Source organism: Neofelis nebulosa, chromosome 8 (genome assembly GCF_028018385.1).
Source record: "Neofelis nebulosa isolate mNeoNeb1 chromosome 8, mNeoNeb1.pri, whole genome shotgun sequence".
In the NCBI taxonomy this organism is placed as follows: Eukaryota; Metazoa; Chordata; class Mammalia; order Carnivora; family Felidae; genus Neofelis; species Neofelis nebulosa.
The window spans coordinates 43,228,852-43,253,170 of NC_080789.1; the positions used below are offsets into that span (position 1 = coordinate 43,228,852).

The 24,319-nt window shown below is 37.3% G+C and overlaps 1 protein-coding gene across 7 annotated transcripts in view; it reads left to right on the forward strand.

Annotated features, from left to right (window-relative positions):
* The window catches only part of CAPS2 (calcyphosine 2), a 60,052-nt gene that overhangs the window by 19,783 nt on the left and 15,950 nt on the right, over nt 1-24,319 (forward strand). For 6 of the 7 annotated variants that reach the window (XM_058741999.1, XM_058742000.1, XM_058741997.1 and 3 more), the window contains 8 exons: nt 2,159-2,226; nt 6,001-6,120; nt 10,905-10,979; nt 12,157-12,252; nt 12,341-12,434; nt 16,072-16,190; nt 17,630-17,703; nt 22,584-22,738. In XM_058741999.1, the coding sequence (XP_058597982.1) occupies nt 2,159-2,226; nt 6,001-6,120; nt 10,905-10,979; nt 12,157-12,252; nt 12,341-12,434; nt 16,072-16,190; nt 17,630-17,703; nt 22,584-22,738 (801 nt within the window). Of the gene's footprint in view, nt 1-512; nt 587-2,158; nt 2,227-6,000; nt 6,121-10,904; nt 10,980-12,156; nt 12,253-12,340; nt 12,435-16,071; nt 16,191-17,629; nt 17,704-22,583; nt 22,739-24,319 lie in introns of all 7 variants that reach the window. The other variant, XM_058742001.1, reaches the window with a different exon arrangement.

Genomic DNA, 24,319 nt, shown 5'->3' on the forward strand with positions numbered 1-24,319 from the left:
GTAGCAGGCATTTATCATCCCCCCCACACCTGCCCAAGGAAATATTTGTGTGAGTACACTTTGAATGCGTTTGAAATTAGTACTGATTTATATTTAATTTTTTTTAATGTTTATTTATTTTTGAGACAAAGGGAGACAGAGCACGAGTGGAGGAGGGGCAGAGAGAGAGGGAGACACAGAATCGAAACAGGCTCCAGGCTCTAAGCTGGATGGGCTCAGAGCCCGATGCGGGGCTTGAACCCACGAACCGTGAGATCATGAACTGAGCCGAAGTCGGATACTTAACTGACTGAGCCACCCAGGCGCCCCAATACTGATTTATTTTTAAAATGTAGGTGGAAACATTTTAATTTTTAACCACTTAATTCAACAACACTTAATTCAACAACAGAAGCAGTGAGCCTGTGTGGTTTTTATATCCATCTCTTTTAGTTTGCTAGTCAGTTTTCAACATTATCAGATCCTTTGAATCAGTGTGGCTTCTGCTTCTGATCTGCTTTTTGTTTACACAGACCTCTAAATCAGTGTGCCTGGGGGTGATTCTAACCTTTCCTACAATAAGCCTCCATAAATGTCAACACTCAAGGTGGGCTTTCTGCATGGGCTTTCTACTCATTAATCTCACCTCTTTTGCTTGCTTCTGAGTTTTACACCTCTGTTCTGGCTGACCTTTTCTGTATATAATTTCATGTTTTAGTCAGTGTTCACTTTCTTCCCCCTTAGACATAAAACATGCTTTGCTGTACCTGTAAGTTACCACAAGTTTTCTAACTTTTTAATTGCTGTTTGACACTGATTACTAAACAAGTCATTATAAATTGTCATGAGCTTAGATAACACCAGATGCAGTTATGTTAAATGACAGGAACTTTATATGGGGCGTATTTGGATGTGTAAACTGTATCTTAAGTTCTACCAAACCAAAAAAAAAAAAAAAAGATGAAATTCAACTATAGACTAATATTTAAATAGTTGTGCCCAAATTCCCAGTTTTCTTAGTAGTTTCTATGATATGCCTTTAGTCATTCTTATTTGAATTTTGCGTTAGTTTCAAATGGAGCATTCTCCCTAAGGTTACAAAGCCTTTATCTAAGGAACGTTATTGTACTTGATTCCATTTACTAGAGTGATCAAGGGAGATGACAGTAATTTACAGTGTAAAAATAGAACAAGCTTTATTTTGACTCCTTAATTTTTTTTAACTTATTTTATTTACTCTTGAAAAGAAACATTTTAGTGAATATAGTCACATTATAATCTAATTGGAATTGAATGATTACTAATCTTTCAATTTCATATAACCTAAAATATAGTAAAAATATTTTCTTTTTTTTTTTTATTTTTTTTTCTTTTTTTTTTTAAATTTTTTTTTTTCCAACGTTTTTTATTTATTTTTGGGACAGAGAGAGACAGAGCATGAACGGGGGAGGGGCAGAGAGAGAGGGAGACACAGAATCGGAAACAGGCTCCAGGCTCTGAGCCATCAGCCCAGAGCCTGACGCGGGGCTCGAACTCACGGACCGCGAGATCGTGACCTGGCTGAAGTCGGACGCTTAACCGACTGCGCCACCCAGGCGCCCCTGTAAAAATATTTTCAAATGAGTTGGAAGAGCAAAAAATAGTGTGAAGATAGTTTAATCAAACCAGCAATTGAGTAATGGATTATATGCATAGAAAATATTATTATCCTTTTAATGATGGAAGGCTTTTTAAAAATATTTATTTTTAGATTTTTGATATAAAGTTGAATGATTCCAATTCAGTTTTAGCTTCATATCTACTACTTACAGTTTTAGAACAAACTCTTTTTGTGTCAGGGTTGGTATTCTTGGAGCAGGTTAAAGTGCCTTTTACAGGGCATCTGTCAAGGATAGGGATATAATAATCTCCTCCTCCTTTATTCTAGCTCCATGAAATTCATGGAGGCTGTGCATGGAAAACTCTGATGATTTCTACAGAAATTTAAGTGTATCACTTTTTAGGAAATAAATGGTATTTTTAGATTAAATAATTAGGATTCTTTTATTAGTGATGGATATAGTAATCTATATTTAAGAAGGAATTTGGAAATTTAACATATATTTTGGATTCTTGTCTTAACTATAGTATTGTTCTATTTTATGGACAATGAAATTTAAAAAAAAATTTCTCTTCTTAGGAATTTGTGGCTGCAGAGAAGAAGAAACAGACTGTTGCAGAGCAAGTGATGATAGACCACTTATCTAGGTGGGTGAGAGTTAGTAATGAGTAATATAAATCCATTCAGAAAGTTTTCATTAATTTTTTTTTTATTGTTAGTCAATCAGCAAGTGGCTATCTCAGAGGCTCTCAAACTTTCTCTGTTCACTGCACTCATAGTGTTTTAGTGATTTTGTTTTTCATAGCATTCCTAAGTCAGTAGAAATACCCAACAGTTCTATTTTTAAGTATGTTTATCTAAATAACTTAAGTATTTACTTCATTACAACTTAATGGCCATTTGAAAAAAATAATACACATAAATTGAAAGAAAAAATATTTTTATTTCATTCTCAAATAGCCTCAATTACTTGTTTGCACCTCTTGGGACACTGCCCAATCCCTCAAACCGTAGAAATGTGTAGGATACTGTCACCTTCACTTTTGACTGCACATGGCACTTACTATTTATCACAGCAACTGTAGAAGACCCTGGTTTGCAACGTTTTGACATCATTGTAACATGATCTCTTGTTCAAACTGTGAATTTCCTTGAGCTAGTAGTTCAGGTAGCATCCAACAAATATCAAGTATCACTGTTTCCCTCAAAAATTAAAAATATCTCACGTAGTCCCTATGAATTTTCTGTGGCACCCTAGAGTGACTTGGTGCACAGTTTGGAAACTGTGGAACTGTTAGAAATTTTAAACTTAATCTCCAGTTTCATAACTCTTAGAAAACTGTGTAAAGGTTAAATACCTGCTGTTTCAAATTGCAGGATAATACATAAATATGGCAGGATTTCAGAAAAGGCGGAATAATCTAGGATGCCTTCAAGAAAAAACTAAGACTTTTGGTTAGCTTAAAAAAATGTTTTTTTATGTTTATTTATTTTTGAGAGAGAGAGAGAGAGAGAGAGAGAGAGAGACTTATGATTAGCTTTGAAAAAAAGTATTGCTTGTATAGATGGCAGAGAGAAAGGTATTTTTACGTGCATGTTTTTCAGTAACTTGTTTTGAAATAATTATTCTTTTTTAAATGTTTTTTTTTTTTAACGTTTATTTGTTTTTGGGACAGAGAGAGACAGAGCATGAACGGGGGAGGGGCAGAGAGAGAGGGAGATACAGAATCGGAAGCAGGCTCCAGGCTCTGAGCCATCAACCCAGAGCCCGACGCGGGGCTCAAACTCAGGGACTGCGAGATCGTGACCTGAGCTGGAGTCGGATGCTCAACCGACTGAGCCACCCAGGCGCCCCTATTAATTATTCTTATAGGCTTCAATGCACCTCCTTCACTTATCTCTTGAACTCACTTTGTCGGTGTTTTCACCCTCACTGTGCCACCACATCTCCTCATAAGATAACGAGTGGCATCCATGTTGTTCCACTAATGGCGATCTCTCGGTTCTCCTTTATTTGACCCAGCAACGTCTTTCTCCACTGGAAACTTTCTCCTTTTTTGAAATACGTTTCTCTTTCCCATTTGGCTTCCTACACACGACACTTGGCTAGTTTTTCTCCTCCCTTCTGCTCCTTCTCAGTCTTTTCCCCTGGTTCCTTTTCATCACCCCTGCCTTTATATGTGGGAGTACACTGGGCTCCATTCTTGGACTTTTTCTACATGTAGTTCCCAAGTGATCTCATCCAGTATCATGCCTTTAAAAACCGTTTATACGCTGATGCTTCCCTAATCTAAGGCTCCAGTGGAACATTTGCCAATCTGGGTTCCGGGAAGTTCTTTTCCTTCCCTTTCCCCATGACCAAATCCTCTTTAATTTTCCTCCAAGACGGCTCCATTCTTCAGGTTATTTAGACCTAAAATCTTGGTGATGCTTTTGATGCCTCTCTTTTTCTCAAATCCTATACTCAGTTTGTCAGCAATCACTCACACTTCCACCCTCACAATAAATTTACTCCTTCTTCTGCCATCATCCCTGCTCACACTGTCATCTTCTTTCTCCTGGATTATTTTAGTCACTTTCTAACTACACTCATCGTGTCTCCATTTGCCCCTTGTTGGTCTATTCTTAACCCAGGAGCCAGAGTAAGTCTATTAAAAAGCAAGCCAGATCAAACCTTCCAGTAATTTTCCACATCAGAGTAATATCTATGTATTGATTACATATCAACACAAAACCTAGTAGCTTGAAACAATAATTAATGTTTGTTTATCTATTTATCTATTTATTTATTTATTTATTTATTGAGAGTGCAAGCAAGTGGGGGAAGGGCAGAGAGAGAGGAGACAGAGGATCCGAAGGGGTCTCTGCCTGACAGCGGAGAGCCTGAAGGGAGGCTCGAACTCATGAACTGTGAGATCATGACCTAAGCCCAAGTCGGACGCTTAACTGACTAAGCCACCCAGGCGCCCCCTAAGACAATAATTAATTAGAGCTCATGTATCTTCAGATTAACTGTCCAAGCTAGGCTTGGCCAAGTGGTTCTTACTTTTTACTTACTTTGGCCAGTTACATATGAATAAAAACATTGGTCTCAGTTCAGAGCTTAGGACTTAGGAAGCCTTATGTGTTCCCACTTGGCCTTTTTGTGCTTTCACTATATTTATGAGAACACAGCTTGGCCCACCCACTGGTCTTAAGAAGAACGTGACTCTGCAAATGCACCTGGGCCACTTAGCCAAGATTATCCTAGACAAGCAGATCCACAAACAACCCACACTTACATAAGTTAGTTTAGTTGAGATCAGCAGAGCCATCCAGCTCTATATAATGGCCAAAGCAAGTCAAATGGCTAAGCCCAAAGCTAAAGGGGAAGAAAGTACAGTACACCTATAATGAGGCCATGGCAAGGATATGGATCAGGTGTGCTAAAAAATTGTCAATAATCTAGTTTACCCAAGCCCTACATGATCTGCCCATCATTAGACCTTGGATCACTTTTCCTGCTTCTCTCCCTTTCTTATCTATTCTGTTCCAGCCACTCAGCTTCCTCCCTGTTCTCAAACATACCATAAGGTTCACTCCTGTCTTAGGTACCTTGCATTTATCTTCCCTTCTGCTTGGAATGCTTTTCCCCCAGAAATCCATATTGTTGCTTACTTACTTTGCTTCACATCTTTATTCAGAAGTCATCAACACAATGTCTATTTGTTGAAAGAATAATAAGAGAGAGACATGGGGGCGCCTGTGTGGTTCAGTAGGTTAAGCATCTTTTTTTTTAAGGTTTATTTTATTTGTTTTTGAGAGAGCATGAATAAGGGAGGGACAGAGAGAGAGGGGGACAGAGGATCTGAAGTGGGATCCATTCTGACAGCAGTAAGCCCAATGTGGGACTTGAACTCATAAACCACGAGATCACGACCTGAGTTGAAGCCATATGTTGGGCCACCCAGGCACCCCAAGCATCTGACTCTTGATTTCAGCTCAGGTCATGATCTCATGGTTTGTGGGCTTGATGCCCAAGTTGGGCTCTGTGCTGGCAGCACAGAACCTGCTTGAGATTCTCTGTCTCCCTCTCTCTCTGCTCCTCCTCCTGCTTGTGCATTCTCTCTCTCTCTCTCTCTCTCTCTCTCTCAAAATAAATAAATAAACATTAAAAAAATTAAAGAGAGACACGAAGCTCTGAGTTTTCTCCAAAATTTCAGTGTATTTTTAGATAATATTTATGGAAAAAGATTGATAGGAGTGATTGGTTTTTTATGGCTAGTAGTTTTTAATTATTAAATTTATTCATTCAGTATCTGGCAAATATATAATTGTAAGTTTGCATTGGTAGTTGAGCTTTTCTAGCTGCTTACACATATGTGAATGCTAGAGTCATGAGTTATCACACTGAATTGTCAGACTTTGTATTTTCTGTGTAGGGCTGTGATCAGTGATCCAGAACAAAACTTAACCTCCGAGAGACAAGAAAGCATTCATATCATTCCAGATTCAAAGATGGCACCTCTTCGATTTAGGAAAAGAACGCTACATGAAACTAAGTAAGAAGACTTCACTGATATTGAATGAGGATATAGTATGTTATAAATGAATTTTTAAAAATATACTTTTGTGTCTAACTGAAAAGACCTTTTTATTGTCTTATTTTTGCTTTTTTTCTATATAAAAGGAAGTGGAATTTTTGGAGTTCAGATCTCGGTTCTGCCAATTTAGGGTATTGGGGTATACTTTGCCCTCTAGGGTTTTTATTAGTAACTTAGGAATGACAGCTACAACCTTAGGAGATAATATATGTGACAATATACAATATAGTAACTGAGACATTTGTATGTGCTGAATCTCATTGATATAATGTATTCAAAGTTAGTATTATTTAAATGTTTATTATTATTATTATTATTGCCCTTTTGCTTTTTACGTTGTAGCTTATGAAATCTTTGGGCTTTCACAGTTTTGGGGTGCAGTCCACTTAAATTTGTCAACAACTTCACTGGCAGGTGATGGCTCGCTTCAGCATCAATAGACACAAAATCCACTAGTTTCTGCAGCAATGCTTTCATATTTTCAGACTGCTGGACATGCCAAGAATTACTTCTTTAGAACTGTTCTCTTTTGTTTCATTCTTATTTTCTGGAAGGGTGTTTCCATACCTTAAATACTCAAAGGTATTGTATGTTAATTGCCTATGGCTGCTGTGACAGATTACCACACACAGTATTTTAAAGCAACACAAATTCATCCTCTTACAGTTCTGGAGGTCAGAAGCCTAAAAGCAAGGTGTTGACGGGGCTGCATTCCTTCTGGAGGCTTCAGGGGAGAATCCATTTCCTTGTCTCTCTCAGCTTCTAGAGGCTGCCTTTATTCCTTGGCTAATGGCCCCTTCCTCCATGCTCAAAGCCAGCAATGACTGCTCGTCTTTCTTGTTTTTTATCACTCTGACACTGCTCTTCTGTAGTCACAGTATCCCTCTGCTTTCCTCTCATGAAGACACTTGTGATTGCATTGAATCCAGCTGGGTAATTTCAGATAATCTCCTCATCTCAGTGTCTGGAGTCACACATGCAAAGTCCCTTTTATCATATCATATAATTGTAACATATTTACATGTTCTGAGGTACAGGGTGTGAACAACTCTGGAGGGTCATTATTCAGCTAACACATCTAAACTTCTCTTTGTGTTTTTAGAGTTTATTTATTTATTTTGGGGGGGGGGAGGCACAAGTGGTGGGGTGGAGGAGGGGAGAGAATTCCAAGCAGGCTCCACACTGTGGGCACAGAGCCCGACTCCAGGCTTGAACCCACGAACTGTGAGATCTTGAGCTAAGCTGAAATCAAGGGTCGGATGCTTAACCAACTGAGCCACCCAGGTGCCCCTAAATGTTTCTTTTTCTGAAGTAAACTTTTATTGAAATAAAGTATATGTCCACAAAATGTACACAGTTTAAGTGTACAGCAAAGGAATTTCCACAAAGTGAACAATACTCAGGTCCCAAGTTCCTACATCAAGAAATAGAACATTACGAACATCCCAGAAACTCCCCTTGCCTGCCTATCCCCTTCCCCTACCATAACAGGGTAACTTCTCTGTCCTGATATCAGAGATGGTAACTGCCTTATTATAAACTTACTGAAGTCACAAAATTTAGACACTATGTATCTGGCTTCTTTTTGCTCAACATGTTTATGAGTCAACATGTTATGAGTTGTTATTTGTTTTTGTCTTTTATTCTCACTGTACAGTATTTCATTGTATATAAATGTGCCACGGTTTATTTACTCACGATGTTGATGGACATTTGGCTGTTTCAGAGTGGTGCTTCCATGAACTTTGGTGTATGCCTTTTGGTAAACATACGCCCTCGTTTCTGCTCAGTACATACTTAGAAGTGGAATTGCTGGACCATTTAGTATGCATTTGTTCAGCTCTAAAAAATAACGCCGAATAGTTTTTCACAGTGGTGGCTGCAGTTAGCACTCCCACCTGTAGCAGTAAGAGGATTCTAGTTCACCACATCTTTGCTGGTGTTCAGTATTGTCAATGTCTTTCATCTTAGTTCTTATGGGTGTGTTATCAGTATCCCCTTATATGAAACGGATATCCTCTTACATGAATCTTCCCTTCGAGTCTGTTGGGTTATCTTCTTTGCATTGATCTGTGGAACTTAATTTATATATTCTTGGTACAAGTCCTTTTTCAGTTATATTTGTTGGACAGATCTTTTCTTCCTCTATGGTCACCTTTTCATTTTCTTGATCAACTCTTTTGCTGAATAGGAGTTTACTAATTTTGATGTAGACCAGTTTGCCGATCTTTCCACTTATTGTTAGTGCCCTATGTATCTTTAGGAAATCTCTACCTATCACAAACTCATTGTCCCTCTAACTCATAATGCTGCTTATGTCCTAATATATCAAATTATTATAAATGCATGGTTGGTGTCTAGGCTTTTCCTTTAGTCTCATCTCCCTATTGTGTATTTCTGCACCAATATCATCCTGTCTTAATTGGTATTGCTTTCTTTTAGAGTAATTAGAAAAAAACCTTCAATATTGGCTTGATATACTATGCTCTTTCCTCTTCTATATAAATTTTATTTTACTTATATTTTAATTTAGTTTGTTAATGTTTATTATTGAAGAGAGAAACAGAGAAAGAGCATGAACAGGTGAGGGGCAGAGAGAGGGAGACACAGAATCTGAAGCAGGCTCCAGGCTCCGAGCTGTCAGCACAGAGCCTGACTTGACTTGGGGGTTGACCTCATGAACCATGAGATCGTGACCTGAGCCAAAGTCGGATGCTTACCCAACTGAGCCACCCAGGCACCCCTTGTCAATATAAATTTTAGACTGAGCCTCCTTCAGTGAAAAATACTATAGTGGTATTAGTTAGAATTACTGAATTCATGGATTTCGTCCTCCCGCATTCATTCTTCCTGGAGAAGGAGAAGATGATTTTGCTTCAGAGTTGGAAGTGGGAATAGCAGGTATAGGGCAGCCCTTCCTCTTCTCTTTTCCTTGGGAGCCAGCTGCCTGCAGAAGCTGCTCAAGGTGTTACATTTTGCAGGGTCCCTACCCACTGGGAATGAGTGGGTTAGTCATATAATATAGTTAGTAATATAATTAGTAATATAGTTAGTAATATAGTATATAGTAATAGTATATAGTAATATAGTATATAGTTAGTAATATAATAAAATACATATTTTAATCTTCATCTGCCTGATTCTTATTTTGTATTGGTTAAGAACTTGGATAGAAGTGTTTGGTACTACTTATTGGATACTTAAAACCTTAGCATAGAACTTTCCATTTATAATGTAAATGTTTTATTCTTTTATCTTTTCACGGAGACTCTAGACTCTAAGCTGCTGTTACTTCAACCTATCACTGTTAAATTGAATTCTGTTCATCTTTGAGAAGCAATCTAATATAATGGTTATGAGCAAGGTTTGGGCTCTGTCATGCAGTAATTATATGACTCTGTAAAATTTATTTGTAAGATGGGATAATAGTACTTCATGAAGCTATTGCAAGCATTGAATGGACCAATGCACATTTAAGTGATTTTAATAGTGACTGATGTCTAGGAAGTTCTCAATAAATAGTAGCTGTTACTGCTGTTTTTTTCTCAGCATTTAGAATTTTTTTAGGCATGTAGTGAGCATTCAATATGCACATTAATACTAATGGATTAAGTTGAATCGAGATGACCAAGTTTTCATGGCTCCATCCTGTGTTCACAAACTCCTTTGGTCCATAGGCTCTTGTGTGTATCCTGTTTACCTTTCATAGAGACTTAGATTTTATTGAAGTATTACTTTTCAAGATCCCAATGACTCATATACTCACTTACTATTTACATTATTGCAGTTTCATTACACCTGCAGTTTCATTGGAGTGCCAAAAAATTATTTAGGAAGGAGAGTAAAGACACATGACCAATTTTTCAGATTTCGTAATATAAAGGAGATTACTAGTAACAGGGTTCCAAAGTGTGGATATTTGGGTTTTATTTCATATTATTAAACAAAATTTTAGGACTAGCAATCTTCGTGAGGTCATTTTGTGCTTCATGAAGGCCATAAGATTAAATAAGCAGCCTGGGGTCTTACAGCTAGACCTCTCGCAAGGCTGGAGCCTCTTCCAGCATCCTTTTCCATTATTCTGTTATGTTGGTAAGGAATGTTTTCAGCTGCCCGTGACTAAAAACTTGACGGATGGTGACTTAAACAAGTCAGGATTTATTTTTCTTACATAACCAGTTGCCTGGAGGTAGTGGTTGGTTTTAGGCCAGTGGCTCAGTGATGACGCAGCTCTGGGCTGGCTTTCTCAAGATCTTATTGGCCTTTCTGACATGCTTGACTGATGGCTGGCATCTTTTCCCTGCCACATTCACAGGCAGGAACTGTTCCCATGCCACACTCTGTCACCAGGGTAAAAGAAAGTCTTTCCTGGAAGTTATTGGCAGGACTTTGTCCCTTAGTTACCTCTAATGGAAAAAAACTAAAAAAGCAAATTATATGGTTGGAGGGAGGCATAGAACAGGGTTAGAAATGGCTGCAGGTAAGACCAGTTACAAATGTGCTGTTTACTTGTGTAGCACTTTGATACTATACATTCAAATAGAAGTCATTCATGTGTTATACACTGCATCTCAGCTCCGAGTCGGCTTCAGTGAGCACTCAAAACGCGGGGGGGTTATAACTTCATCTTCATTCTGTGCGTTTCAAAATATCAATGTTACTTTTTTTCGTACTTCATCATTTACATCAAGTGTAGTGTAAGTAACTTTAAAATAATTATTGACCAGTGTATTTCTTAACAGGATAAGAACCCATTCTACATTAACTGAAAACATGCTTTCCCACAAAGTACAGTTTGATGGTAGGATCATATCAAGGTAATTGTGATTTTATTAAACTCCTAATTCTATAATTGTAAAAAATAGTCTCTTCAAATAGAAATAAGAATAATGAGATTAGTTAGTTTTGTCACATTTAAATAAAAAATGTGAATGTAGAATGAACATTTTAGGTAATATATATATTTAGGTATATATTTAGGTAATATATATTACCATTTGTATGTTGCAAAAATTATAGGAACTAGGAACCTACAAATAAGACATTTTAATTAGAAGTTATTTAAAAAGTGATTTTAAAACGTCTTTCGAAAAGAAACTTAGAAGTGAATTTTTTGATAATATATACTACTAGTAGAAAATGGTAGACCATTTAAAAATTAACCTTTATGTAAGCTGCTTTATTTGATTTTCCTTTCATGGTTTAAATCACTAGTAGATTATTGATAGATACAGGAAAGTGAGAAGAAAGATGATTCTCACATATGTTATCTCTGTCTTATAAACTTCCAATCATACAAAATGCTGATGTTCTTTGTGTATATTAAAGGTGAAGTGTGTTTTTAAAAGTTATCATGTTTGTTTAGTGATTTTAAACTTTCTTTTTTCGTTAAATTTTTTTTCTAATGTTTATTTTTGGGAGAGAGACAAAGACAGAGACAGAGATAGAGACAGAGCATGAGCAAGGAAGGGAGGGCAGAGAGAGAGAGAGAGAAAGAGAGAGAGAGAGAGACAGAATCCGAAGCAGGCTCCAGACTCTGAGCTGTTAGCACAGAGCCCGAGGTGGGGCTCAAACTCACAAACCGTGAGATCGTGACCTGAGCCAAAGTTGGACGCTTAACTGACTGAGCCACCCAGGAGCCCCTTAAACTTTCTATTAACGGCAAAGGTGAAAATGTCTATCCTTGAGTGGCTTCTTGCAAGGTCAACATTTAAAAAAAATTTTCACTTTATCTTAAAATTCTATGTCAAAATAGTAAATTGTAATATATCTATATTCATATCAGTGTAAGGTAAAGCTTTTTCTCCATCCAAATCTTACTTAAACTGACACTTCAGCAAGCCAGGTCGTTTCCCCTGTAGCTGTCCATAATGCTTGCTCATTGGCACACATTCAAGAGAGTAATGCTATTCTTTGACATACACAATTCTGGTTTATTATTTAATTTGAAAATTAACCTATTTGAAAATCTTTAATATTATTCTATTTTTCTAGAAATGGACGTGATGCTTGCAGAGAGCTGATTGGGTTCTTTTTTACTCATGACCAGTCCCTAACAATTTATGAATATCGGCAATTTGGGAAAAATAGGTATGCCATAAAACATTGTTACAACTCTCAAGATGATGACTTCTGAGAGAATCTGACTAACTTTACACTTTTGTCATTTAACTTCTAGAACAAATGTGCTTCCTTTTATTCAAAAAAACATTTATAGTCATCAGTGTGGACGAAGAAAAGGAAAACAATACCAACTTGGTGATTTTTATATTGTAAGTTAAGTATGTATGTATGCCAGTGTTTTAATACCAGATGTTGAATTTTGTAGGATCCTGTGGGGGTGGAGGAACAGGGTTTCTAGTTTTCAATTTATTACCTCTACTCTTTACAGGGCAGGGGCATTTGTGTGAGTGGCTAACGGTTGCTCTTTCCCCAGGAGGTTCTGCCTCTCAGGTCCAGATCCCGGTGGCCTGAATGTAAGCATAGCATTTATTCCCCGTAACACTCTACCGTTCCCCACAAATCTGAGATATAAGTTTGGGAGAGCTTGTCTCTTGGTACTTTTAAGGCCTTCAAGGCTGTGCCGCTAGGTATGTGGCTACTTCAGTAGTACCAGGAGTAATGCTTCTCATAATTGCAGGCTTATCTCCTGAAGATGCATGTTTTTCTCCGAGGGATACTTGGCCTCTGGAGCTGTCATATATCTGATAGTTAGCTTATCCTCCTTGTGATTTCCCCACCTCACACAACTACTGACTTATGGTGTATAACAAGGATTCCCTAGAATGGGTTGGTCTTCGGTAATATTACAATTTGTATAGTGCTCTTAAATTTTGTTTTGTATTTATTTTTGTTTTTAAAGTAAGCTCTACGCTCAACGTGGGGCTTGAACTCATGACCCTGAGATCAAGAGTCACATGCTCTGTGGACTGAGACCACCAGGAGCCCCTAGTGCTCTTAAATTTTAAATTACTATGTTTATATTATCTCAAATGTAACACTATCCACAGTGACCATCCAGGTAACACATATATACTCATAGGATAAACATTGGAGATAGAACAGTGAATAAGTTAAGTCAGTTTCCTACTTTCATGGAGCTTACACTCTAATGGGAAATACAGTCAAAAAGGAGGGCTGGATAGGAGGGGCAATGATTCAGTTTTGTTGGGTCAAAAGAGGCTTCCTGGAAAAAGCGCCATCCAACATTGACCTAGAAAAGGAATTAGCTAGGCTGGGAGAAGTAGATAGGAGAGGAAAGGCTTCCAGGTGGAGGAGACAGCTCGTGCAAAGAACAAAAGCATGAAAGAACATGGCTTATTTGGAGAACCGGAAGTAGTTAGCTGGCTGAACTTTAGTTCAAGTTAAGAGTTGGCAAGAGAGGAGTCAGAGCTTATTAACAGTAGACTTATATTAAAGAGTTATCTAAAATGTATTGGGGAGTCATTGAAAGATGATAGGTGGATGGAACAAGGGGAGCTGACATTATCTGTTTTGTGATTTAGAAAGATCTTTCTAGTTACAATATGGGGAATGGATTGAAGACTAGTAGAAAGAACCAGATTGGACTGAATAATATTAATTAGGAAGGAGGTAACGGCAACCTGAATTAGGCAAGTGGCTGTGTCTCTGAAGCTAATTAGAAAAAAATTTTAAAGTCTTCAGGAGGCAGAATCAATAAGATGTTGTGACTAGTTACATGAGGAGTTGGGGTGAGGAAAAACTTTACATCTTAAACTTGGATTAAATAAATACACTAGACATATGTCAGTCTAGCCTGCTTCTTGAGATCTAGAGAACATCAACTCCAAATCCCATTTCACAACCTGCAGACAGAACGTTTCACGTCTATCCCCAAATTAAAGTTACCTCTTGCTTTGAGCTGCTGCTTTAATGATTTAGTGTAGTTTATGATTTATTCTCACTATCCCTGTTCTGTATTACTTGAACCAGATGTGGAACTCTGCTGCCTTTTATGATTTCCAAGAAACAAATGGGGTGGAGAGGAGAAGGAAGAAAGAGAAAGCAGGGAGGGAGAGAGAGGAACAGAGGAATGAAGGAAGGAAAGTAGGAAAGAAAAAGGGGAGGGAAAGAACGAAGGGAGCGTCTGGGTGGCTCAGTCGGTTGAACATCTGACTTCGGCTCAGGTCATGATCTCGGGGTCTGTGAGTTCGAGCCCCGCATTGGGCCCTGTGCTGACAGTTCAGAGCCAGGAGCCTGCTTCGGATTCTGTGTCTCCCTCTCTCTCTCTCTCTCTGCCCCTCCCCCGTTCATGCTCATCTCTCTCTCTGTCAGAAATAAACATTAAAAAAAAAAATATATATATATACACATATACATATGTGTATGTATTACATACATATATATGTGTGTATGTATATATATATATATATATATATATAATCCTTAGTGTGGCAGACATTTTGAAGGGCATAATAGAGGGAGGTTTATTTTGCATCAGTGTAAGCAACTTACAATAGACATTTTTATTAAAACTATGTCTCTTAAACATTTCTCATGATAGAAGTCCTCCTGTCCATTTTCTGACTGCTTCCACCTCTTGCTCTTCCCATAGTCCTCCATTTCTGTATGCAGGGATATTAGGCTTAATTTCCTTTTTTGCGAGGGTGGGGGCAGGTCTTGTCTTTTGTGGGGGTGGGGGCAGGGACCTTCCAGGTGTTATCCTGGAACTTACCTTTTCACTTTTGTATGCTCCATCAAGGTCTTTTCCCAGACACTCCCTAAAGGAAATTTTAGTGCCCTGTGGTAAGATAGTACTCATATAAACATGTACGTGTGCCCACAGACACGCATGCATAAAAGTGCACCCACATACGTTAACTCACAATCATGCTTTGGATGCTCTGACTTAGAACACGTACAAGTATGTGCACACACATATGTATATATACGTGTGCTTATAGGCATTATTGTGCTACACGTATCATATAGTCTCTTTCATTGCTTCATATAATCATTTCAAGGGAATTTATATACATTTTAAAGAATGGAGAAAATACTATAATTATACGTTTTTAAAGTCAATACTCCAGGAAAAAGGAAAGAAATCTCTCCCCTTATTTTCAAGAGAGATAATTAAGCCCCTTATTTTAATGTTTGTCCATATTCGACCATATTTATTTGAGCAGCTCAGAGATTAAAATAATAATTTTCTAAGTTTGGATTAGAGATTTTTGATAGGAATTTTTTCACCAAAGCCTTGCTGCTCCAGTTAGGTTACAATTAGTTTTAAATTTATGTGGTGTTTGTTCCAAAAGACCAGGTGAGAGAGGGTGATGGATCCATTGTAGTTCACCAATTTGCAGTACATCTTTCTGTGAATCAGTAGTTGTATTTCTAAACTTAAGGATGCCATAATTAAATAACTGTCCTTTCTTCTTCTGACTCTTATAGAAAGTTGGAGTTCTTTTTTCACATCGATTGTTAAATCTAAGATTGTTCTAATTGAGAGATTGAGAAATTATTTCCTTAATTTCCAATATTATTAGCTGGAGCCTGTGTGGTTTCGAAATATTCTCTAAATATACTTTTTTTATAGTATAAAAGTATACCATGTATCATATAATCAGAATTGAATATTTAAAATTAGTATTAGTGTGTTTTACTTCTCATATACTTCCTAGCTTTAAATAATTCATCTGCTGGGGCATGTGGGTGTCAGTTGAGTGTCTGACTTTGGCTCCAGTCATGATCTCATGGCTTGTGAGTTCCAGCCCCATGTCGGGCTCTGTGCTGACAGCTCAGAGCCTGGAGCCTGCTTAGGATTCTGTGTCTCCCTTTCTCAGCCCTTCCCTGGCTTGTGTTCTGTTTCTCTGTCTCTCTCTCAAATATAAATAAACATTAAAAATCTTAAAAATTAATAAATAATTCATCTATTAATTTCTTTAGGGAGCAAACTTGACATTTTTGAGTTCTGATCATCCCAGACTTCCAGAAAGCATAAAAGAAAACACATTACTTATACTTCGAATCACTAATATTGATCAGATAGCTTTGGATTCTCTCAAGTAAGTAAAATATGCACTTGTCATTTTGAAAGTAAGTGAAAACACTATTTTTTATGATCTTAAAATGATATTCTGTTCTAAAGCATTTTGACTTTAGTTAAGGTTTATATTTTCGAAAAACAAAGCATAGATATATTTGACTCCTTTATGTGCTATATTGTACTCAAATACACTTTATGTGTGGGAATAGTTAAATAAAGATAAAAAATGTCCCATTTTCTGTTAAAGGTATTTTATTAATTTGCCTGTGTTATATCACCTTTATTTTACCAAATGCCACCGAAGTTATCAATTTTAAAAGGTAGGCTACAGTACCATATTATAATGTTTCCCACATTTTTAGTGTAATGCTTTTTTTTTTTTTTAGCACTTGCTTATAGTATTCATGGATTGATGGTATACGTAATGAAAAAAAAGTGGTATGAATCAAAAAGTGCTTTTAAATGAATTTGAGTTTTTTAAATCACAGAATATTTATTATGTAAAACATACATTTTAAACAGATTTTATTTTAGAGAGAGAGAGAGAGACAGAGAGGATCTTAAGCAGGCCCCACACTCAGCACAGAGCCCAACTTGGGGCTCGATCCCATGATCCTGGGATCATGACCTGAACCGAAATCAAGAGTTGGACACTCAGCCAACAAAGCCACCCAGGGGCCCCCACACATATATTACTTATATATATTTTATAATATATATGTATGAACATGTCAATTGCAATATATATTATTTATATATGCTTTATAATATATATTCTGATTTAAAAGAATTAAAATTCATTTAAAAACATGTTTTGATGCAAAGTATTGTGTATAAATAACATGTTTTATATATATTCATATTTATATATAAGTAATGTATATAAATAAAATGTAAAATGTGTATAATCAGAATATATAATAAAATATATATTTTTAAATCACAGAATATACATGTATATACGCTGTTCTTGCTGAGTGTTTCTTCGTGCTATATGCATACCAGAATGACAATAATTGGTGTACTGTGTGTGTGTTAGAGGACACATCCCATAAATTGGCTAAAGGAAGTCTGTTTCTTTGTTATGTGCTGTATTGCTCAAATGCATGCAATTTTTTTCACTTTTTAAAATAACGTTTTTACATTTTGTACTTTGAAAGTTAAAACTGATTTTACATTTTATAGTTTTAATAATTTTAAAAGAACATTGAAATAGCTACAAAATGAATATAATGTTTAAAGGTAGTTCTTGGAAGGTTTAAGGATTTTAGCTCTTGATTTAGCATATTCAGTCTTCTGGGGATTAAAGCAGCAAGCAGAGGTGGGACTTGACTAATCTCTAAGCACTCTTCCAACTCTGAGAGTTTCTTTGAGTCTGGAACAGGAAAGGGCTTAGAGTTTCCATACTCAAAATTGCAAAAGAATACATTTTTATCATCGTGAACATGTCAATTGCAGAACTGATTCTGTGGAACATGAGGATATAACCAGTCAAGAAGCCAATGATAGGCTTGTCTTAAAGGCCATTCAAGGTATGTATCATTACCATAGTCTCAAGTCTTCAACCATTCTCTTTGCAAGCAATATTTTCCAGACATTTCTTAGTTTTATAACAAAGGCACTTGATTTATATTTCTTATTTGCTTATTTTGCTTATATTTTATGATATATATATATATTTAAAAATATTTTTAAGATTTCTTCTATTTTAAAGATTCTGTTTAATTGAATAATATTATATGAATTATGATCTTAAGAATTTTATTTTATTTTATTTTTTTATTTTAGAGAGAGAGCACACATGAGCAGGGGAATGGGGCAGTGGTGGGGGGCAGGGGACAGAGATAGAGAGAGAGAGAATCCCAACATGAATCTCATTCCCAGTGTAGCATTTTTTCTTTTACAAGAGGCTATTATAAATCTCTTTAGGTTATCATCTAATGCATAGGGCAAGTATTATATTACAAAAATCACTTATATTTTATTCATTTCATGGATAAAACCCATACTATCTAGTACTTTCTATAATTCTTTTGTTGACCATTAGCATGATAGATGGTTCTTCATCCCCTTGTTTTCAATCTGAAGGTGCCTTTAGGTCTCAAGTGGGTCTCTTATAAACAGCATATAGATGGATCTTGTTTTCTTATCCATTCTGTTACCCTATGTCTTTTGATTGGAGCATTGAGTCCATTGACATTTAAAGTGAGTACTGAAAGATATGAGTTTATTGCCATTATGAAGCTTGTAGAGTTGGAGTTTCTGGTGGTGTTCTCTGGTCCTTTCTAATCTTTTGTTGTTTTTGGTATTTTTTAATTTATATATATATTTTTTCATCTTTTATCCCCTCAGAGAGCCCCCCTTAAAATTTCTTGCAGGGATGGTTTAGTGGTCACAAACTCCTTTAATTTTTGTTTGTCTGGGAACCTTTTTATCTCTCCTTCTATTTTGAATGATAGCCTTGCTAGATAAAGAATTGTTGGTTGCATATTTTTCTGATTCAGCACATTGAATATATCCTGCCATTCCTTTCTGGCCTGCCAAGTTTCTGTGCATAGGTCTGTTGCAAACCTGATTTGCCTTCCCTTATATGTTAGGGACTTTTTTTTCCCTTGCTGCTTTCATGATTCTCTTCTTGCCTGAGTATTTTGTGAATTTGACTATGATAAGTCTTGTTGATGGTCGGTTTTTGTTGAATCTAATGGGGGTCCTCTGTGCTTCCTGGATTTTGATGTCTGTGTCTTTCCCCAGGTTAGGAAAGTTTTCCGTTATGATTTGCTCACATAACCCTTCTACCCCTATTTCTCTCTCTTCCTCTTCTGGGACCCCTGTGATTCTGATGTTGTTCCTTTTAATGAGTCACTGATTTCTCTAATTCTTAAATCATGCTCTTTTGCCTTAATCTCCCTCTTTTCTCCTGTTTCATTATTCTCTATAAGTTTGTCCTCTATATCGCTGATTCTCTGTTCTGCCTCATCCATCCTTGCCGCCGCTGCATCCATCCATGATTGCAGCTCAGTTATCGCATTTTTAATTTCCTTCTGGGTATTTTTTACTTCTTTTATCTCTGCAGAAAGGGATTCTAATCTATTTTCGACTCCAGCTAGTATTCTTATTATCGTGATTCTAAATTCTGGTTCAGACATCTTGGTTGTATCTGTGTTGGTTAAATCCCTGGCTGTCATTTCTTCATGCTCTTTCTTTTGGGGTGAATTCCTTCATTTTGTCATTTTAAAGGGAGAAAAGGAATTAATGAGGTAGAAAAATTGAAATAAAAAAATTAAAATGAAAAAGTATTAAAATTAAAAAATTAAAACCACACACACACAAGTAGAATAAATGATGCTAGATCCTAGGTGTGTTTTGGTCTGGGTGTTAAAAGAGGTTTTGACAGGTTAGAGAAAAAAAGGGGAGGAAAAAAAAAGGAAATCGTTTGAGAATTTGAAAAAATGAATACACTGAAGTATACTAAAATGAGATGATGGGGGTAAAATAGAATTTGAAAAAATATACACAAAAGTGAAGAATATAGTAGAAAAAATTAAAGAAAAATATTTTTAATAAAAATTAAAAATGAATGAATTTTTTCATTTTCTGTATTTAAGAAAAAAATGAAAAAGACAAAAAAGATAATAAAAAGAAAAAAGTCATTTGAAAATTTGAAAAAGTGAATACACTATAGTAGACTAAAATAAAATGATGGAAGTAATATAGAATTTGAAAAAATTTACATAAAAGCAAAAAAAATAGTAATAAAAATTAAATAAAAATATTTTTAAAAGAAATTGAAAGTAAAAATGAAGGTTTTCTCTTTCTGCATTCAAGAAAAAGAAAAGAAACAAAAAAGAGAAAAAGGAAAAAGAAAGAAAAAAAGTAAATTGTTAGAAAATTTGAAAAGATGAATACACTGAAGTAGACTAAAATAAAATGATGGAAGTAAAGTAGAATTTGGAAAAATTTACACAAAAGTAAAAAATATAGTAATAAAAATTAAAGAAAGATATTTTTAATAAAAATTGAAAATAAAAATCATTTTTTTCTCTTTCTGTATTCAAGAAAAAGAAGTGTAAAAGAGAAAAAGAAAAAAGAAAAAGAAAATTGAATAGATGAACCTGCTAACAGATTAAAGTAGGACTGAAATTGCTTCGTTTTCCCCTAGAAGTCAGTCTATGTAGCTCTTTATACTCCATAAATTAAGCTGGTGGTGAGACTTGTGTTCTTGAAGAGTGAAGTTGGCCCAGTTGGGCGGGGCTCAGTGTAACAGCTCTACTCTCCACTAGATGGCACTGCTAGCCTACTGGGGTGGATTGTTGCAGAGCTTGTAGGTGCGTATGCGCATGTGCATGCATGGAACCAGTGAAAATGGTACTACCCAGCTACCCAGTTTGTTCTCCGGGATCAGCAATTGCTCACTCGTCCTCAGTCTTCAGCTTTCATCCACTCCCTGCTTTTTCACTCTCTGTGACCAGGCCCCAGGCAGTACCTCTCTCCCAAGTTTTGTCTCAGATGTGGCTGTTTTCCCCAGCCCCTTACTTCCAAAGGACTGCAACTTTGACGTGTTCCGCCCCTCCGCGGGAGGGTCTCATTGAGCAATGGCCAAATGCCGGCTGCACCAGGAACGCCTGCCAGACCCTGCTGCTGCCGGTGCCCCGAGACTGAGGCTAGGTGCCAGCCCACCCCAGAAAAAGTTTGCGAGATAGTGTTGCAGCAGCTTTTCAGGGATTATGGAAAATCACAACACACGTCTGGCACCAGGCTTCACCCTTGATGACCTTGTTCTAGCAACAGCGAATGTGGCTGTTCTCTGGGGTCTGCTGGGACCAGGTGGCTTCAACAGTCTCTACCAAATGTCCTGGCAGCAGTGGAACCGCTTTTCCCCATGTGGCCTGAGATCCTCCTGGACCCCACTCTGCTCCTGGGGATTCGCCCTTCCCACCAGAGCACCGCCAGATATCGAGCTGTGGAGTTGCAGCCTTTGCGCTCCCCTTGTTTACAGTCTTAATGGAATTTAAACCCTCTCCTTTTTCCTTTCTCCCTTTTTAGTTCAGTCCCTGCGTCTGTTTCCAACTTTCCACTTTCTCTCCAGCTGCTTTTGGGGAGGGGTGCTTTTCCCATATTCTTCCCCCGCCCCAGTCTCTGTCCTTTCTCCTCCCGCAAAAGTGGTTCTCTACCTTTCACGACTTCTTGCTCCCCAAGTTCACCTCTCTGTGCCACGTACCTGCTGAATTCTGTGATTTAGGTTGTGCAGATTGTTGTGTTAATCCTCCAGTCAGTTTTCTATGTGTGTAGGATGGTTTAGTGTTGGTCTGGCTGTATTTCATGGACACGAGACACAAAAAGCTTCCATGCTGTTCTGCTATCCTGGCTCCTCTCCCCTAGTACTTTCTATAATTCTTATATTTGGTGTGCCTGGGTGACTTGCTTGAGCCCAGTTGGGTGTCCGACTCTTGATTTTGGCTCAGGTCATCATCCCAGGGCTGTGGGTTTGAGCCCTGCTCCAGGCTCTGTGCTGACAGTACGGAGACTGCTTGGGATTCTCTCTTTCCTTTTCTCTCTGCCCCTCCCCTGCTTGCTCGCACTCTCTCCCAAAATAAATAAATAAACATTTAAAAAAGGTGGTCTGGGATTGGTGCTTGAACTGTCCAATGTTCTTCATGTTATTGTTAGTAAATTATTTTCTCTGTTCCGTCACGGTCAGTACAATATTTGTCACTGCTGAATCCAGTGACGTGTGTTCTTTGTTGTGTTCAATAACTGCTCTAGTAACGTTAACTATATTTTCTTAAGTAATGATGGCACAAACTGTGTTAAATGTAATCACTGACCCACAAAGAGAATTTTAAGAGCTTGAGAATATAACGTAAACATTCCTAGAAGAAAGGGCTACTTTAAATGTGTAAGTATAAGATAACATTCCAAAGCCTTGATGCTATTTAATATGTAAATTATCCTTTGATGATTTCAAACTATTTTAGAAATGTTGAACATGTGGTTTTGGAGCGACTGGCCTGGCATCAATTTTATCATTATGGGAAAGAGGAAAGAGATTAAAGATGTGGGATCATTAGATGAAGAGGAAGCCTGGAAAGTAGAAACTAAGATTTTATTTGTAACACTTGGATTATTTTCATCCTGATAAAGTGACCCATTATTTTTGTATATTTAAAATACAGCACTCCACCACACAGTGGTGCTATAGTTCTAGTATATTTACATGTGATTTTGTATATAACACTCTATTAAAAGCATTCTATTTTCCAAACTCTTGCCAGTCACACACACCATCTAGTTGCATAAGCACATCCCTTGTATCACTTACATCAGCTTTAATTCTCCTACAAGAGAGACAATTGTAATTTGATACATTTGTACATTGGACCAGTTGGTTTCCATCTCTCTTCTTCCTGAACAGATGCGCTAAAGGAACAGCTACACAAAAGAGGTGTTCGTATTTTGACTGGATTGGGGAAATACCTCCAACAACTGGACAAGGAAAGAACTGGACTTTTAGCTAAGGCAGATTTTAAGCAAGCTCTAAAAGCATTTCACTTAGAAGTGTCTGAAAACGTACGTGCTGCAATGAGTAACATAGTATTCTTAAGTGGTATTATTCATTTTTCTAGTGAGATTTTTAGTAGCTCATGTGTCTCTTTCTTTGTGCCTCATAATCAGTGTTAGCCATCAAGCGACAAGTCCTGTTGATTTTTTAAAATTTCAATATTCATTCCTCCCTCCTACATTTAACAAGAGCCTAATAAGAAGGCATTGTTCTCAGCTCCGAGAACACATACTCTGTACTCTTAAGGTCTTCATAATCAAAGGAAAAGAAATATAAATAGATTACAAAACACTTTATGTGTTAAGTGGAGAATGCTTTCAGAACACATGGGATATTTTCCAAGCCAGCTTATGGGGAAGGGGAGGGAAGATCATAGGACTCCTCCTATACCCATAGGAGGGTATAGCTGAGCTGTCTTTTGAAGGATGAGGAAGAACTAAACAGACAAGAGGGGAGGAGGAGTGTGGATCAGACAGCGAGACCACAAAAGGAGAAGCACATGTAAAGGCATGAAGGGGAAAGGGAGTATAGCCTGTTGTAGGAATGGCAGAAGGTCACCCTCACACCTCCTACCCTGACCAGAGCCATTACACATCCTGTTCTCTATGCTGGGGGCAATCTCCCACTAGACCTTTGCATGGCTGGATTTTCCATCATTCAGGCTTTCTCTACTGGGAGCGCTACACTGATAGCCCTGCCTAAAGGAGTGCCCCATCCGATCTCCAGTCCTCTCTATACCATTTCCTATTTTATTTTCTTCATACCACTTTGCAAGTATTCTCTGGCTTTTCTGGCAAGTAGGGTATAAGTTCCATCTGGGAAGACACCAAGGTGCTTCTGGTTTCCCGCTGTAACACCTCAAGTAGAACCTTGCATACGCAAGTGCTGAGTAAACAGACGACGCATTAGTTTACATGGGTAGATATGTGAATGGAAGGAAAAGAGAAGAATGGAGAGAAATAAGCCTAGCACGGTTCTATTACATTAAAGCCTTTCATGCCATACTAAGTTTGATTTTATTCTAACAGCGAATTTGAAACACATCTACCTCAAGGGTTTTGGATAAGGGATTCTCTTGCGTTGCTCTCTTGCTTCAAACGGTCTTGTCACAAGACGTAGTATATTTTGTGGAGGGAACACTAGAAATTGAATTTATGAGGTATAGATTCAAGTTCTGGCCTTACTACTTCAACTGTGTGATTTTGAATTGGTCTTTTAGCTTTTCTAATTGACAGGCTTTGCCTGGACAATCCACAGATACTACCTCTAGTCAGAGTTGCTTTAAACCTCAGATGAGAAAATTTCATGGGAACATGCTTTATTTTTATTATTTTTTAAGTTTATTTATTTATTTTGAGAGACAGAGAGAGTGATTGGGAGAGGGGTAGAGAGAGAGAGAGGGTGACAGAGAATTTCAAGCAGGCTCCTCGCTGCCAGCACAGAGCCAGATGTGGGACCTCAACCCACGAAACGTGAGGTCATGACCTACGCTGAACCATGAGTCAGATGCTTAACAGACTGAGCCACCCATCAGGTGCTCTGTCAGGCTTATTTTTAAACTTAACAGCACATTTTACAGATACTTAAAG